General features: G+C 37.6%; 1 protein-coding gene across 5 annotated transcripts in view; it reads left to right on the top strand.

The window, feature by feature from the left end:
• Nucleotides 1–16,566, top strand: part of INTS2 (integrator complex subunit 2) — a 63,871-nt gene extending 47,305 nt beyond the window's left edge. For all 5 annotated transcript variants that reach the window (XM_055256726.2, XM_055256729.2, XM_055256728.2 and 2 more), the window contains exons 17-25: nucleotides 467–631; nucleotides 3,560–3,761; nucleotides 6,598–6,723; nucleotides 9,173–9,368; nucleotides 11,637–11,888; nucleotides 12,246–12,353; nucleotides 12,487–12,592; nucleotides 13,925–14,101; nucleotides 14,208–16,566. In XM_055256726.2, coding sequence (XP_055112701.1) covers nucleotides 467–631; nucleotides 3,560–3,761; nucleotides 6,598–6,723; nucleotides 9,173–9,368; nucleotides 11,637–11,888; nucleotides 12,246–12,353; nucleotides 12,487–12,592; nucleotides 13,925–14,101; nucleotides 14,208–14,377 — 1,502 coding nt within the window. In that variant the 3' untranslated portion in view covers nucleotides 14,378–16,566. The remainder of the gene's footprint in view (nucleotides 1–466; nucleotides 632–3,559; nucleotides 3,762–6,597; nucleotides 6,724–9,172; nucleotides 9,369–11,636; nucleotides 11,889–12,245; nucleotides 12,354–12,486; nucleotides 12,593–13,924; nucleotides 14,102–14,207) is intronic.
• Nucleotides 16,567–18,012: the final 1,446 nt, after the last annotated feature.

The following is an 18,012-nucleotide window of genomic DNA, read 5'->3' as shown; positions in this document are numbered from 1 at the left end:
GAGCCACCGCACCCGGCCTAATCATTCTTTTTTTTATTTTTGAGATGGAGTTTTGCTCTTGTTGCCTAGGCTGGAGTGCAATGTTGCGATCTTGGCTCACTGCAACTTCTACCTCCCAGGTTCAAGCGATTCTCCTGCCTTAGCCTCCTGAGGAGCTGGGATTACAGGCACCCAACACCACGCCCGGCTAATATTTGTATTTTTAGTAGATACGGGGTTTCGCCACGTTGGCCAGGCTGGTCTTGAACTCCTGACCTCAGGTGATCCACCGCCTTGGCTTCCCAAATTGCTGGGATTACAGGCGTGAGCCACTGCACCTGGCCATCTAATCATTCTTTGAGAAACACTGACTTAGAGCATAACCCTCTTTCCTTGTGGGCTGATGGCTTGATAAAAATGAGAGGGATGGGGAAGCTTCTGGTGTTTGAGCATGAAGAATCCAATTGATTTTCTGTAAATTTTCAAGGGTTGCATTCAGCTTTACTACGTCTCCTTGCTACTAACTACCCACATTTATGTATTGTGGATGACTGGATTTGTGAAGAAGAAATCACAGGGACTGATGCCCTGCTACGGCGAATGCTCCTGACTAATAATGCTAAAAATCATTCCCCCAAACAACTCCAAGAAGGTATAGTAAATTATTGATACTCCTTTAACCCCTTTTGTAGTACAAGGAGATGCTAGGCTAATTGAAATCTTATAATCATACAGAATTTTTCCGTGGATATAACAATGTTTTGGTGAATGTATTTTAAGTATATAAAATACTCTTTGCGTTTAAGGAATTTTATGCTCCCTTCCCCTCCCCCCTTTCCTCCTTTCCCCTTTTCCCCTTTTACTCCTTTCCTCCTTTCCCCCTTTTCCCTTTCCCCTTTCCTCCTTCCCTTTCCTTTCCTTTTGTGTTTGTGTGTGTCTTTCTCTCTGTCACCCAGGCTGGAATGCAGTGGTGTGATCTCAGCTCACTGCAGCCTCCACCTGCTGGGCTTAAGCAGTCCTCCTACCTGAGTCCCACAAGTAGCTGGGACTACAGGTTTGAGCCACCAGGCCTGGCTGATTTTTTTAGTTTTTGTAGAGATGGGGTTTCACCATGTTGCCCAGGCTGGTCTCGAACTTGTAAGTTTGAGTGATCCTTCTGCCTCAGCCTCCCAGAGTGCTAGGATTAAGGCGTGAGCCACTGTGCCTGGCCAGGAATTTTTACCATTTCTTTCTGATGTGCCTGTATCTTTTCTCTCATAGGTCCTATATTACATCACTAAAAAGGTGGTGTGGTTTTAGAAAGGTTCTAAACTGGTTAGAAATAAGTGCAGTGTAGGCCGGGCATGGTGGCTCACACCTATAATCCCAGCACTTGGAAGGCCGAGGCGGGCGGATCATGAGGTCAGGAGATCGAGACCATCCTGCCTAACACGGTGAAACCCTGTCTCTACTAAAAATACAAAAAAAATTTAGCTGGGCCTGGTCGAGGGTGCCTGTTGTCCCAGCTGCTCGGGAGTCTGAGGCGGGACAATGGTGTGAACCCGGGAGGTGGAGGTTGCAGTGAGCCGAGGTCGCGCCACTGCACTCCAGCCTGGGCGACAGAGCGAGACTCCATCTCAAAAAAAGAAATATGTGCAGTGGAATAGGACTGTATAATGGAGAATGTTCTTCTAGATCAGCACTGTTAAATAGAAATATAATGTGAGCTGTAACACCTATATATAGTGTAAGCTATAACACCTATAAACTTTCCAGTAAAAAGAAACAGGCAACACTAATTTAAATCATTTTATTTGACCAAATATGGCCAATATTTTTTCTTTTCTTTTATTTATTTATTTATTTTTGAGACAGAGCCTTGTCCTGTTGCCCACTCTGGACTGCAGTGGTGCAATCTTGGCTCATTGCCTCTCAGGCTCTAGCAATCCTCCTGCCTCAGCTTCCCCAGTACCTGAGACTACAGGTACATGCCACTACACCCAGCTACTTTTTGTATTTTTTGTAGAGAAGGGGTTGCCATGTTGCCCAGGCTGGTCTCAAACTGGGCTCAAGCAGTCTGCCTGCCTTGGCCTCCCAAAGTGCTGGAATTACAAGCATGAACCACCGTGCCTGGCCTGCCAATATTATTTCACCATGTAATCGATATTAAAATTTTAATGAGATATTTTACCCCCAACTAAGGCTCCTGCACTTAGTCTTTGCAGTCTGTTGTGTATTTTACACTTATAACGCACCTCAATTTGGACTAGTTATTTCAGATGCTCAATAGCCAGATGTGGTTAGTGATTATTGGAGAGCATAGTTCTAGATATTTTTTAGTAACAGCAATCTTCTGGGTGCTTACATCCTATAAGGGGACCACCTGGAGGAAAGTTTCAAGAAGTCTGAGCTTTTCAAATGAATGTTAGCTATCAAAAGCAATACTTCAGCATATTTTCCTCGTTCAGTCCTGTTTTTAAAATCAGTCTGGGCTGGACACAGTGACTCACACCTGTTATCTCAGCACCTTGGAAGGCCAAAGCAGGAGGATCACTTGAGGCTGGGAATTCAAAACCATCCTGGGCTCTTGATTGGTAAAGGCAAGAGGGAAAAAAAAAAAAAAGACCAGCCTGGGCAACATAGCAAGACTCCCATCTCTAAAATTAAAAAATAAATTAAAAAATAAGATCAATCTGAATCACCAAGAAAATAAGATTAGTCTTTGGGTCAGTAAAGTGAGTTTTTTTTGGAGACAGGGTCTGTTGCCCAGGCTCAAGGTTGGAGTGCAGTGGCAGGAACACAGCTCACTGCAAACTCTGTCTCCTGGGCATAAGGGATCTTCCTGTATCAGCCTCTCGAGTACCTGGTATTACAGGTACACCACCACATCCAGCTAATTATTTTACTTTTTGTAGAGATGTAGTCTCGCCATGTTGCCCAGACTGGTCTTGAACCTCTGGACTCAAGCAATCCTCCTGCCTCAGCCTCCCAAAGTGCTGAGATTACAGGTGTGAGCCACCATGCCTATCCCATTAATGTGATTTTTTAAAAAAGATATTTTTGTTCTTTATGAAAGAATAACTACACTTGCATGAATTTTTCTTAGGGCCCTTATTTTTTTATTTTTTTGAGATGGAGTCTTGCTCTGTCACCCAGGCTGGAGTGCGCTGGTGCAATCTCAGCTCTCTGCAACCTCCACCTCCTGGGTTCAAGTGATTCTCCTGTCTCAGTCTCCTAAGTAGCTGGGATTACAGGTGCCTGCCACCACGCCTGGCTATTTTTGTATTTTTAGTGGAGGGGGGTTTCACCATGTTGGCCAGGCTGATCTGGAACTCCTGACCTCAAGTGATCCACCCGCCTTGGCCTCCCAAAGTGCTGGGATTACGGGTGTGAGTCACCGCATCCAGCTGGCCCTTATTTTAATAAGTTTAGTTGAAATTGTACCTAGGTTTCTGTAGGAAACAATAGCAAGTAACTATAGTTACTTTTTAGCCACATTGTTTTCTTGATTTGTTTGGTCTATAGGCTGAGAGAACAATACTACTTCCTGCTTGATAAACTGTACAGAATTTAGGTTATGATTGCTAAATTTTCTTTTTAGCATTTTCAGCTGTCCCAGTAAATCACACACAAGTGATGCAGATTATAGAACACTTGACTTTACTCTCTGCCAGCGAACTTATACCATATGCAGAAGTGTTAACATCCAATATGAGTCAGCTGTTGAATTCAGGGGTTCCACGGAGAATTCTGCAAACAGTCAATAAACTATGGATGGTTCTTAATACTGTGATGCCTAGAAGGTAAATTCAGTGTATTGTTACATGTAATAGATAATTATATAGCAGTGATAATATACAATAACCTAAATTTAATTGTTTAAAAAATTTTTCACAAAGACCACTCATAGCAGTATTTGTTGACTATATGACAATATATCTCCTTTCTTAAGACTACTAAATAGTTGTTATAACTTTAAGTAAAGCAAACTTTATTGAAATAGAAACCTTACAGTATTTCTAACTTTAGGAAGTTCTTGAAAATTGGGTTATCATGTATAGTTATTTGTGGCTAATTATGATTTAGATCACTGTTATATCTTGGATCTTTGCAGTTGTTCCAAGTTTTGCTGCACATTAAAATCACCTGGAGAGTTTTTACCACTACTGATCTCCAGGTTGGAACCCATGCCAATTAAATCAGACTGTTTGTGGATGGGAGTCAGGCATCAGTACTTTTTAAAAGATTCCCCAGGTGATTTCAGTGTGCAGCAAAGTTTGTCTTTAGTCATTGGGTCTCTGCTGGTTCATAGATTGGATCTTAACACCTGGACAGGTCTAGAAAACAGAATACTGGGCTATAAATAGTATACAAGTTAAGTAGTATATAAGGTATGCCTCACACCTTTGTATCTTAGACTTTAGGTCCCCAGAGACAACTATTTTCATCTCTTTTATCTTTTTATTCTCGTATTTATATCCTCCCCATATATCTCTTATAATGACTGTAATTTCCTGATTTTCCAATTTAGAAATTATCTGTTGATTTTCTACTCTACAAGGTGAAGGTTAGCTCTCTTACTTGCTTCCCCTCCTGTGAGTCCCACTTCTTCTAATACACATTGCCCTTTTTCCTGTTTCTCACAAGTATATTAAAATTTTTGTTAAAGCACTATTTCAAATGCATATTATTATGACTACAGAAGTGATTTCATAATTGAGCTATGTGATAATCCTTTAATTACAATTTCATTCTTCTGCAAGTGCCCTCCCCCTTACTCAACATATACGTTGGGTTAGTTAATACCTTTTTTTCCATTTGCTCAGTTTTTTAAATTGGTATCAATAACCGATAACTAATTCATCCCCAAGCTTCATTATTGGGGGGAAATTTACTTCACACTTAATCATAACACATCAGATAATGTATCATTAACATTTTTTTGGCTAGGTGCATTGGCCCACACCTGTAATCTTAGCACTTTGGGAGGCTGAGGTGGACGGATCACTTGAGCTCAGGAGTTCAAGACCAGCCTGGGCAACATGGTGAAACCCCGTCTCTACAAAAAATACAAAAATTAGCAGGGCATGGTGGTGCATGCCTGTATTCCCAGCTACTTGGTGAGCTGAGGCAGGACGATCGCTTGAGCCCAGGAGATCGAGGCTTCAGTGAGGTGAGATCGTGCCACTGAGACCCTGTCTCAAAAAAAAAACGAAACACTATTTTTTTTTCTTGGAGACATTCCTTTCAGAGCTTTCCGTCTTCATGTTCCCATCTGGGACAAATTGCTATTGTCACTCTTCTTTGTTGAATTCCATATTTTTCTTTTTCTTGGTTTATATCCTCGTTTTAGTGAATGGAACACACACTCATCTTGCTTCCTGAGAAACAGAGTGTGGTAAACTTAACTTTTTTGAGATGCTGAATTATTCTCATATGTGACTGATATTTAGCCTAAGTGTAGAATTCTAGTTCATTTTTTAAAAATTTATTTTTTATTTTTACTTTTTAGAGACAGGGTCTTGCTTTGTCACCCAGGCTGGACTGCAGTGGCACAATCATAGTTCACTGTAACCTCAAACTCATGGGCTCAAACGATCCTTCTGCCTCAGCCTCTCAAATAGCTGGACTACAGGTGCACACCCCCGTGCCTGCCTAATTTTTTTAGTTTTTGTAGAGATGGTGTCTCACTATGCTGCCCAGGCTAGTCTTGAACTCCTGGGCTCAAGCGATCCTTCTGCCTCAGCCTCCCAAAGTGCTGGGATTTCACAGGTGTGAGCCACTGTCAGGCCCTGTTCTTAATTCTAAGAGCTGTTTGTTATCTGAATATTCTTAAATGCCTCTTGTTCTTGTTTCATGTATAAAATACTTTATTCTTTTAGGATAGTAATAGTTCAAAATTTTTTTTTCTCCTTATCCCTACATTTTCTGTTTGGAGTTCCTTTTTTTCTGTTTGCATATTTTAATCTTTTTCAAAGTAAAAGCTTTCTTTAAGTGTCTGATGATCCTTGTTTATACAGTCATATTTAAGAGGGAGAAGTTCTCTGGTGGATTCCTGGGCTTCACTATAAGATCACGTACCTTCTGTATTTGCATAACCCTTAGTAATTATGATGTGCAGTCATTTTAGTAACCACTTATAATCTATTAATGTCTAATCTCAAAGTGGCATCTCACTTGGAGACTTTATGATGATAAATCCAGAATAGTGACTTGTATTTATGGAACTAGATACAGAATGTTTTAGCAAGTCTTATTTCATTTACGGGTATTATGTCATTTCTATTTTACAGATGAGGAAACAGTTTAGAGAGCCTCAGTGACTTACACAGAGTCATATAGCAAGTATGGTATAACTAAGGTTTTAACTCAGGTTTTAATTTTATATGCCATGATTATTCCATTACTACTGTGAACGTTTCTGAAACTACTTTGTGTTTACTGTTTTATCTCTGTTTTTTTTTTTAAAGAGATTTTATAATAGGTTAGATGTCTGTAGCTTAAATTTTTTCAAAGTTCATTCATACGTATTTTCTAATTATTTACTGAATATAACTTTCTAAGATAGAAAGGACTGGATGGCTACAGATTTTAATTACATAAAAAACTGTTTTAAACATGTGATTATTTTCTCATCAGGCTATGGGTAATGACGGTTAATGCACTTCAGCCTTCAATAAAGTTTGTACGACAACAGAAGTATACTCAGAATGACCTGATGATAGATCCTCTCATTGTCCTAAGGTGTGATCAGAGGGTTCACAGGTACATGTCATTTGAGTTTCATTTTTATTATAGAGCTGTACTTTGGAGAGTCAAAAGAAATTGATGAAATTCAGTTTAAACTTATATTTTAATTTTTCTTGCAGATAAGTAGGCAGTGTGACTTGTGCAGTTTTTTTGTCTTTTTTTTAGTTGTGTTTATTCATGAAATGTATATTCATTTTAATATTTAGTATGTGATTAATAAAACCTAGCTTTAGAGAAATGCCATTCTTGGTTTTGGTGCCACCAATAGTGGTTTTTCTCTCTCACAATTTAGACCAGTAAAGAATAACTATTTCTGTTCTCACGTTAAAAAGGTTTTTAAAAAACTGGTTTCTTGTGAACCATTACCTGCATTAAAACTGTGACCTTTTTGGCATGCACAATAGTGATGTTAGCTTCATTGATTCCACATTTGGCTCTAAATCCTTACCAGTTGCTAAACTTAAGCATTGCTTTCAAGTGGCTTCATCTCAAAAGTTAGAATTTAGTTAATTCCAACATTAATCTTTGAGTCACAGTTGTTATGATAAGTACTATCAAAAGTATATAAGTTGAGGGGCTTTCCTTTAAAGTGATTATCATCTGCATGGGACATAAGATAGATACATGATAAGTTACATAATATGGTCATGTGGATGAATGGTGTGGTAAATGAATGTTCTTAAAAGTTCAGGAAAGAGGCAGAGGAGATGGGATATGGGTAATATTTTAAAGAATGGAGTTAGGGCTGGTTCGAGTGCAGTGGTGTTTACAACTGATTGATCATAATCAGGTACGGATTTCTTTGTTCCCTCTTCACTCCCACTGCTTTATTTAAACTTAAAAAAAGAAGAGTGGACATAGGGTTTAGGTGAATATTTGTTCATCTAATGGTATAAAGATGGGGGTCAGGGAGTCAAGGAAGGTACTTTGAGAAAACGAATAATATGAGCAGAAGTTTAGAAGCAAGAATGAGAAAGGCGTGAAGAGGGTTATTTTTGAAAAGAACATTTTACAGTTGGAAAGTTAAATTGGGGTCAGGCTATCGAGGGCCTTGAATATTAGGCTAATGTAGTTTGGGTTATAACTTAGGAAAAGATGCTTTGTGCTAGATGGATTAGAGGAGAGAGAAACTGGTAAGGAAGACTAAATAGGATACACTTGATATTTAAACTTGTCTGTCATCAACCAAGGGATGACATTCTCGAAGTGACAAAATCTGCAAAATTAGCTAAATATGGTTTGGTAAGATTAAGTTCTCATAGGAAATAGGAATCAGAAGAACAAACTGTATATGTAAATGATGTTAAGTATCTAATAAAAGGAAAACCACAATAAATAACACTTCTAGAAAAGAGCTGTTTCTCAAAAAAATGATTTATCATTGTTAAAAATCCACTGAAATAGGTGAGCTTACACCTCAATCACCTCAGGTGATTCAGTTTTTAAGGAAGTTGTTAAATTCTGCAATCAAATTGTATCTAATGTTTTTGTAGCTTGGATTTTTCACTTAACAACTTGTGAACCTTTTTTCATGTTAATATTCTTATTTCAAATTTTTTTTATTTTTTGAGTTGGGGGTCTTGCTATGTTGTCCAGGCTGGTCTTGAACTCCTGGGCTTAAGCAATCCTCTTGCTTCAGCCTCCTGAGTAGCTGGGATTATAGTTGTGTGCCACCGTGCCTAGTTTATATACTTATCTTAATTGGCTACATGGTACTCCATTTTATAGAGCTATGCTTAACCCAATCCCCTAGGATATTTTATTTCTACTTTTTGCTATTATCAATAGTGCTTTGGTGATTATGTGCATTTCTCCATGCTGAGTATTTCATTAGAACATGGAAAAATGGAATTATTGGGGCAAAAGTGTTGTGCTCATTTTCAAGACTTTTAATTCATATTTTCATTCTACTATGTAGAAAGGCTGAACTGGTTTACATTCCATAGCAGTGTTTGATATTATATACTTTCCTGCACTATTTTATATAATGTTTTCCAATTTGATAGGTGAAAATAGATTCCCATTTTAATTTATATTCTTGTTAGATTGGACATTTAACAGTATTTACTGGCCATTTTATTCCTTCTTTATATTTTAGCCTATATTTTTTATTGACTTAAAGAGCTCTTTATCTATAAAGGATATTAGCTTTTTGTACGTATATTACAGTTTTTTTAATGCATTATTGTTTTGCCTGCACCCAGTCATCTTTTCTTTAGAATTTACATTATACATATTTGACTTTAGCTGATAAGATGAAACAAGTAATACTATTTATATAATCTTGAAATACAGAGAATAAGAAACATATATTAAACTTTTGAGAATGAATAGTTTAGTGGGAAAAGTTACTATGTACTACTCAGGTTTTTCTCAGCATTTAAACTAAATTGATCATGTTCTGGCTAATTTATAAATTTATATTCTTTCTGATATATTTTTCTTCTCTGCTTTCCTTGTTTAGATGCCCCCCACTGATGGATATTACCCTACACATGTTGAGTGGGTATCTTCTTGCATCTAAAGCCTACCTTAGTGCTCATCTGAAGGAAACAGAGCAAGATAGGCCTTCCCAGAATAATACAATCGGTTTAGTTGGACAAACTGATGCTCCGGAAGTTACCAGAGAAGAATTGAAAAATGCATTACTGGCCGCTCAGGTAAATTTTGCTAAAGTAAAATTTAGTCAAAAAGAGCAAGGGCTTCTCTACTAGTGTAATCAGTTGAATAGATGGCACATTGTGCCCTCCATGTACATTGGTGACATATTGTGCATTTCTTTTATTATAGAACCTATTACAATGATGTTACCTTTGCTTCTGAATATCAGATATGTTGTATTTCTGAAATCAGGAATAATCTTCATGATATGAATGAAATAACCATTTAAATAAGATTCATATTTTAATAAAATTTAAGTGTTTACCTATTCTGAGTTTAGAGTTATATGTTTATTCATTCAGCACATTTTTTTTGTTTTTTTGTTTTTTGAGACAGAGTTTTGCCCTGTCACCCAGGTTGGAGTGCAGAGGTCTGATCTTGGCTCACGGCAACATCCGCCTCCCGGGTTCAAGCAGTTCTCCTGCCTCAGCCTCCTGAGTAGTTGGGACTACAGGCACATGCCACCACACCTGGCTAATTTTTATATTTTTAGTAGAGACAGGGTTTTGCTGTGTTTGCCAGGCTGGTCTCGAACTCCTGACTTGAGGTGATCCACCCGCCTCAGCTTCCCAAAGTGCTGGGATTACAGGCATGAGCCACGGCACCCGGCCTCATTCAACAAATATTTATTGGGACACCTACTGTGTGCCAAGTATTGTTCCAGGAACTGGGGATATAGTGGTGAAGAAGACAAAATCCTTGGTTATTTATTTCTTAAGATCAAATGTCAAATTATGGAGACAGACAACAGAAAAACAAGTGCATGTATAATAAAATCTCAGGCAGTGATAAATACCATGACAATATAAGCAGTTCAACTGTATATTTAGAAAAGTTTTTTGGCCGGGCATGGTTGCTCATGCCTATAATCCCAGCACTTTGGGTGGCTGAGGTGGGTGGATCACCTGAGGTCAGGAGTTTGAGACCAGCCTGGCCAACATGGTGAAACCCCATCTCTACTAAAAATACAAAAAGTAGCTGGGCGTGGTGGCCCACACCTATAGTCCCAGCTACTTGGGAGGCTGAGGCAGGAGAATGGCTTGAACCCGGGAGGCGGAGGTTGCAGTGAGCTGAGATCGTGCCTCTGCACTCCAGCCTGGGCAAGAGAGCGAGACTCCATCTCGACAACAACAACAAAAATAAATAAAATAAATCAATAAAATAAATCTGTTCCTAGGAGTTTCAGATAAGGGACTGAAGATCATAAAAGCTAACATCTGTGTAATGCTTACCATATGGTAGGTGCTAGCCTAAGTTCTTTAAATATATTAGCTCATTTAATTTTTATAACCTACCTATGAGGTATAGAGTATTATCTCCATTTTTACAGAGTAGGAAAATGTGACCCAGAGAAGTTAAGTGACTTGCCCATGGTTACACATTTAATAAATGTCAGAACCAGGATTCACTCCTAGGCACTCTGGCTCCTGAGTCAACAACAACAAAACAAAACAAAACAATAACAATAACCAAAAACTCCTTTCCCCAAGCACCATGATTATAAAGTAGTCTAACCTCACTTTATAATAAGTTCTTAATCACTTAGCTCAAGTAATTGTTTTCTCTACCTTAGGCAGTAGCTGTCTATCAGAGGTGGATGTCAGGTGTTCATTTTTATTTTTTACTTCTTTCTGCTAGATGAGAGTGATTTTAGCTCTCCTTTATATATAGGGGCCTCAAGTATATTGCTATTACCCCTCAAGCTACTGCTCTGTGCAATGATGCTCAAGCCTGTAGACTGAGCAATGAGTTGTGCAAGTGGAATGGATGGTAAGGTAGACTCTTTCCTTGTGAAACCAGAGCCTTAAACAGGTTGAAAAAAAGGGAAATCAGGATAGCATCCTGGGAAAAGTGGGAGATTAAGAGGAAGGAAAGGACATTCTGGTAGAAGTCATTTTTGCCTGAGGCCTGTTTTGGATGTAACTGAATTCATAATACTCTTCTAGTAGATATTCTTAAACTGGAGTCCATGGATCTGTTTTAGAGATATGTGATATCATTATGTAATGATGTTTGTTTATGTACGTTAATTTTTATGGGGAGAGGGTACATTGTTTTCTTTAGATTCCTAAGGGGTTCATAATCCTAAAAAGGTGAGAACCACTGCTCTACAGATTGCTCACTTCTGCTCTTAGAAGTACCTCTTTGTGTATGTGTGTTTAAGAAATTAGTTATTTTATCACATCTGTTCATGTGAAAATAAAATCTGATTTTTTTTTTAACTTCTTAGAAACTTCTTACTTTTACTATGTTTTGTTTGCTTATAGGATAGTGCAGCTGTCCAGATTCTCTTAGAGATTTGCCAACCTACTGAAGAGGAAAAAGCAAATGGTGTCAATCCAGATAGCTTGTTAAGAAATGTTCAAAGTGTTATTACCACCAGCGCTCCAAATAAGGGAATGGAGGAAAGGGAAGACAATTTGCTCTGTAACCTTCGAGAAGTTCAGTGCCTTATCTGTTGTCTTTTGCACCAAATGTACATTGCAGATCCCAACATTGCTAAACTTGTTCACTTTCAGGTCGGTTTCCAAAGAATGATGCTTTGTGTTTGAACTTTATTTTTCTTGGGGGCTTTGAATACTATATTAACAGGGATCATTTAGAAACCAGAGAAAACACAAATGATCCATGGGCCTTTGCAATATGGAGAAAAATCCAGATTTTTAGTTGTTTTTTTTTTTTAACCTAATGAAATGTTCGATAGTTTAATCTCTATTCTAGTGCATCAGAAAAGTGAAATGCCAGGTTACATATAGGGCACTATAGCCTTCTGAGCAACTTTTACAGAAAGGAAATGAAATCTTTCATTTGTATTTTTATCTGTACTTTTATAGTTATTTTATTTCTGACTTTTTTCCCGTTTCTTGTTGAGATAGGGTTATCCATGTGAACTTTTGCCTCTGACGGTCGCAGGTATTCCATCTATGCACATCTGTCTAGATTTCATACCTGAGCTTATTGCACAGCCAGAACTTGAAAAACAGGTAATGAGCATTTTGGAGCTTTGGGACAATTGATCTCTCTCTCCAGTCTTACTAGTTACACAAAACATTTTATAATTTTTAACACCTAAAGATGTTCTTGAGAAACATGTAATAACTGGGTTTTGTATTGCAGATATTTGCTATCCAGTTGCTTTCTCACTTGTGTATCCAATATGCATTACCAAAGTCACTTAGTGTGGCTCGTTTAGCTGTCAATGTCATGGGAACTTTGTTAACAGGTATGTAGGCAATCAACATCAACAAACATCTGACATAAATTATTATAGTTCCTATATTTTCTGCATTAGTGATGCAATATGTTTTTTCTGTCACTCTGAGACAATATGATACAATATGTGTTCAATACTAGTTTAACTTATGCCATCTTTTGAATTCTTCTGTTGAAAACTTCTGTTTACAAATGTGATTTATAGTGTAGTGGGAATGAATAGTTAGGCAAATTGTATTTTTCATTTTGTGAATGAGTATATATAGATTTATAAATATAAGCTTTCTGTATTTTATAAATGGAAAACAAATACACTTTCAGAATGTAATTGTATCAGTAGATAACAAATGTTCATTTATTACAAGTGCTCAGAGTTCCAGAAAAATGTCATCATATGTATAAATGAAAGATAAATGTATTAGATGTCTTCATAAGTTCTAAAACATATTCTGGTATTTTAACCACCTTCTGGTTTGTAGAATAAAATGGTCTGCAAATAAACTACTTTAAAATATATGAACTATAATTCAACCCTTTTTTTTTTTTTTTTTTTTTAAGAAGGAGTCTCGCTCTTTCACCTGGGCTGGAGTGCAGTGGCGCAATCTCGGCTCACTGCAGGCTCCACCGCCTGGGGTTCACGCCATTCTCCTGCCTCAGCCTCCGCATAGCTGAGACTACAGGTGCCCACCACCTCGCCTGGATAATTTTTTGTATTTTTAGTAGAGACGGGGTTTCACTGTGTTAGCCAGGATGGTCTCGATCTCCTGACCTTGTGATCCGCCTGCCTCCACCTCCCAAAGTGCTGAGATTACAGGCGTGAGCCACCGTGCCCGGCCTAATTCAACCTTTAATATTATGGCATAGTTAACTTAGTATTCTTTCTCATTATAATATTTCCATAATACCCTATTGTTTTTCTTTTCATTGTATTTACGTCCTGTTATAATTATTTGTAGTGATTAAGAGTTTACACTGCCTGAATTCAATCTCAGCCCCACCACTAACTGGCTTGTGATCTTTAACAAGTTTCTTAACCTCTCTAACTCTTTTTTAAGAGTTTTCTCATATATAAAATGAGTCATAATAGTACGTTGGTCATTCATAAGATTGTAGGAATTCAATGAAATAACATGTAATGTACTTATCGCAAAACTTGTGCATAATAATTTGTATCTTGGATAAAGACTGAGACTACTAGATTGTGAGCTTTCTGAAGACGGGTTGGCTGTGTTTAGAGAACTTCGTATCTCCAGCACAGAGCATAGTTCCCCTTAGTATGTTGTATAAGCTGTGTTGAATTTATATTTGTAAACTAAAACATTGTTTCATTTCTTTCCAACAGTTTTAACACAGGCTAAGCGGTATGCTTTTTTTATGCCAACTCTGCCAAGTTTGGTCTCTTTTTGTCGAGCATTTCCTCCATTGTATGAGGATATTATGTCTTTGCTGATCCAAATAGGGCAAGTTTGTGCCTCTGATGTTGCCACTCAGACAAGAGACATTGATCCAATTATTACACGTAAGTGGTAACTTATTTTCAAGGGTTATCTTCATATCTCAAACAAAAAGGCCAAATTCCTTTCCAAATTTCTTGGCCTTAATGTTTTTTTTCCCTTATGTTGTAGGTCTTCAACAAATAAAGGAGAAACCAAGTGGATGGTCTCAAATCTGTAAAGATTCATCTTATAAAAATGGATCCAGGGACACTGGAAGCATGGATCCTGATGTACAGCTCTGTCACTGTATTGAAAGAACAGTAATTGAAATAATAAATATGAGTGTTAGTGGAATTTAAAACAAAATTTAAAACAACAAAAAAGAAGCTGTTTGCTGCATATACCCAACATGAATCTGCATATTAGTAACAACTCTAAACTGAATGGGAACAGTAAAGTATTATCTTGGAATCACTAAAACAATTCAATTCAACACGAGTATAGTTTAGAACTTTATGACAATTATACTTGCTTGTTTCTGATTGGCACGTCTTTGGATCTCCTTTGCTGGTATGTTTCTATTGTAGCAGCTGAGCTTTTTTTTTTTCCACTGGGAACACATGTAAGAAACTCATTATTGGAAAGGGAATTTGGCCTTGTATTTAGCTTTTGAAGTGAAGACTGCCATGCCTTTAATTTCTTATAAAAATGAGTCTGTGGGTAGCCCTAGTGTTTATTTTAACTGTGAGCTTGTAACAGAATGTGACAAAGATGCAAAGATGGGAGAGGAAAAAAGGGTAAAGGGAAAGGAGGATTAAGGAAATATTAGGAGTTAAAAACCCGAGTAGAAATCTCAAAGATTTGCAATGCAAGTAATAGTAAGGCAAGTTGGAATTCTAGTTCTCAAGGAAGAGTATTGAGAAGACTTTTAATAAGGCAAGTAGCTTTTGTAAATGATTTCTGTGGAATTACAGATGAGGATTTAAATATTTCACATATTTGCTTCAATTTTTATTAATATATGAAGCCATATGTTTAAAGAGATACTTGAATAATTTGGAATTTTAAGATACTGGTGTAAAAGTGTTTACAGAAACATCTTTGTTCAAAGAAGAACCTGAGAGGAGATCTCATTTAGTTTTATGTTTTAAATTTATTTTTATAATACTTTATTAACTTACCTAATGCTCAGAGGGGGGAAATATGTATCAAATTAAATGAAGGTAGAGCAATAAAACCCACTGGATTAAAGAGCTCTTGGTTTGTCATCAGGATTATAATTCATATCTCACTTTGAGAAGATCTTTGAGTAAGAAAATGCAGTGTTTGAACTTGAGGAAAAGTTAAAATGTAGAAAATACTGTCTTGCTGAAGGATTTTGCAGTCCTCTGTCAGTAACTTCCATTGATTAGGCAGACACATTCAGGTAAACCCTAATCATTAAAAAAAAAATTATCAATGTAGAAAGTAATTCCGTTTTCTCTCTCTGAGATATACCTCAATCACACACTTCCCCATCCCCACTTGAAACAGACCTCTTCACTTGTGTTTTTTTTTTTTTTTTCTGAGGTGGAGTCTCACCCTGTTGCCCAGGCTGGAGTGCAGTGGGATGATCTTGGCTCACTGCAACCTCTGCCACTTGGGTTCAAGGGATTCTCGCACCTCAACCTCCTGAGTAGCTGGGACTGCAGGCACGCGCCACCTGTATTTTTGTATTTTTAGTAGAAACGGGGGTTTGCCATGTTGCCCAGGCTGGTCTTGAACTCCTGGCCTCAGGTGATCTGCCCACCTTGGCCTCCCAAAGTGCTGGGATTACAGGTGTGAGCCACCGCACCCAGCCAGACCGCTTCACTTGTAAAAGAAATTAGGCTAATAAGAAGGTGTAGTTTTTGAGAAATGAAATCTAACTTTAGCCTTTTCACTAGTAAATAGTCACATCTCATTTCTTCCTTTGTAAAATGGGGTTACTACTGGCCCTACCTCATATTCTATGAGAACGAGTTTGTAGCTGTTTCAAATCATGAATTGCGTAGTATCACATGTGATAGAATATTTATAACTTTTTATTAGATGCTTAATGTTCAATTAAGTAATTTTGATGTGAAAAATAAAAGTATATGCTTAAAAATAGCATAAGAATTTTCATATTTTTAAACAAGGCAGTTTTGTAGTCCCTTAAGATTAAATACAACTGCTCCTTTTTTTTTTTTTTAAACTGAGGCCTTGCGATATTTTGTGTGAATAGATATGCCCTAGGAGTTCAGAAAAAGTTAAAGTATGTTTTCTAACTAAATGCAGTGCACATTCCTGGATCAATATTCAAAGACTGGTCATAACCTGCTGTGTTAAAATAATCACGTATACTCTTTTTCATCAGATTTGTTGATGATGTAAATAAAATGTGTAAATATATTAGTAAATGTTAATATTCGTGTATTTTAAGTTAAGGTTATAAAATTTGTCACAATGTGTTTTTTTATTCAAGTGAAAACAGATGTGTGCAGCTATTTTGAATATTGGTTTATAAACATTCATATTCTTTATCATACGAACCTGTAGTTTTTGTGTTTCATTCCACTAGAGTTAACCTGAAGGGAACAGTTCAAGGGACTGTATTCGAGGTATTTATGGCTCCAGGGCCTACGTGTATCCCTTTCTGTTATGCCACATACATTAAATGGCAATGCAAGGTGAGAGCCAGTAGAAACCCTTAGTAATTTAGGAGAGGAAAATGAGAATAGTTATCCTAGAGCAGTTACTCAAAAGAGTTGTTTTTTTTTTTTTTTTTTTTTGAGACGGAGTCTCGCTTTGTCTCCCAGGCTGGAGTGCAGTGGCACCATCTCCGCTCACTGCAAGCTCCGCCTCCCGGGTTCACGCCATTCTCCTGCCTCAGCCTCCCGAGTAGCTGGGACTACAGGCGCCCGCCAACACGCCCGGCTAATTTTTTGTATTTTTAGTAGAGACGGGGTTTCACCGTGGCCTCGATCTCCTGACCTCGTGATCCGCCCGCCTCAGCCTCCCAAAGTGCTGGGATTACAGGCGTGAGCCACTGCGCCCGGCCAAGAGTTGATGTTTTAAAAATTATAAAAGAGAAATAACAATTTGAAGGTATTTTTAAGGATTTAAAACATTATCCTTCCTTTCATTGTCTTAACAGTAAATTACTCCATATATTTTCACATTACTGAATCCTTAACACCCAGTTTGGGGTTTGCTTTGCCTTTTTTCACTTAACCTTATATGGGATTTTTTCTCGCAAGTTTAATTTTTATAATTTTGTTGGCTTCATAATGTATTGAATTCATCTATCATAACTACCTCCATATTACTAGACTGGGAAGTTCATAATTTTTTTCAGTATTACCAATAGGTAGTATTGTCAATTGCGGTATCACATTTTCTTTCGTTTAGATTACGTTTTTAGGATAAATATCTGGAGCTCAGATTACTAGGTCAAAGGGTAGAGTTTATGACTACAAGTTTTGTCATTTTTGGTAAGATGTATCACAATTGACAATGAGGCAAACAAATCAACTAGCCCCTCCTGCTCTTTCTTCCCAGCAAACTCCTTCCCCAAACTAGTTACTTGAATTTGAGAAACAGTATCAGGTTCTGCCTTTTGGGGACATTATTATTTGAGCCAAGTTTAGGTTATACAGATTTTTTAAAAAAATAACATGATTTGGCAAGATCATGATGAACCTCCTTTTCTTTGAGTAAAAGTACTATTGGCAAATAATAAACTGGTCTTAGGAGGGATGGAAGGCGGATAAGCCTTAATGGAAGTAGAAGTGATCTGATACTGGAAACCCTGAGAGCTTGTCTCTGTCTTATTTTAGTATCTGGGAAAGCCTTGAATATATGAAAGATAGGTTGTAGCCCGATGTCACAGAGCCTTCTTACTTAAGTTTGGCTCAGCAGCCTGGCAATTCCCGCCTCAGTCTTCGCTATCCTGGCTACTGCAAAGCTGGGTAATTTAAATTGAGTGGCACTG

This window comes from Symphalangus syndactylus, chromosome 20 (genome assembly GCF_028878055.3).
Source record: "Symphalangus syndactylus isolate Jambi chromosome 20, NHGRI_mSymSyn1-v2.1_pri, whole genome shotgun sequence".
Classification (NCBI taxonomy): Eukaryota; Metazoa; Chordata; class Mammalia; order Primates; family Hylobatidae; genus Symphalangus; species Symphalangus syndactylus.
Note: the sequence above shows the minus strand (reverse complement) of the source record. Positions and strands in the feature narration are given on the sequence as shown.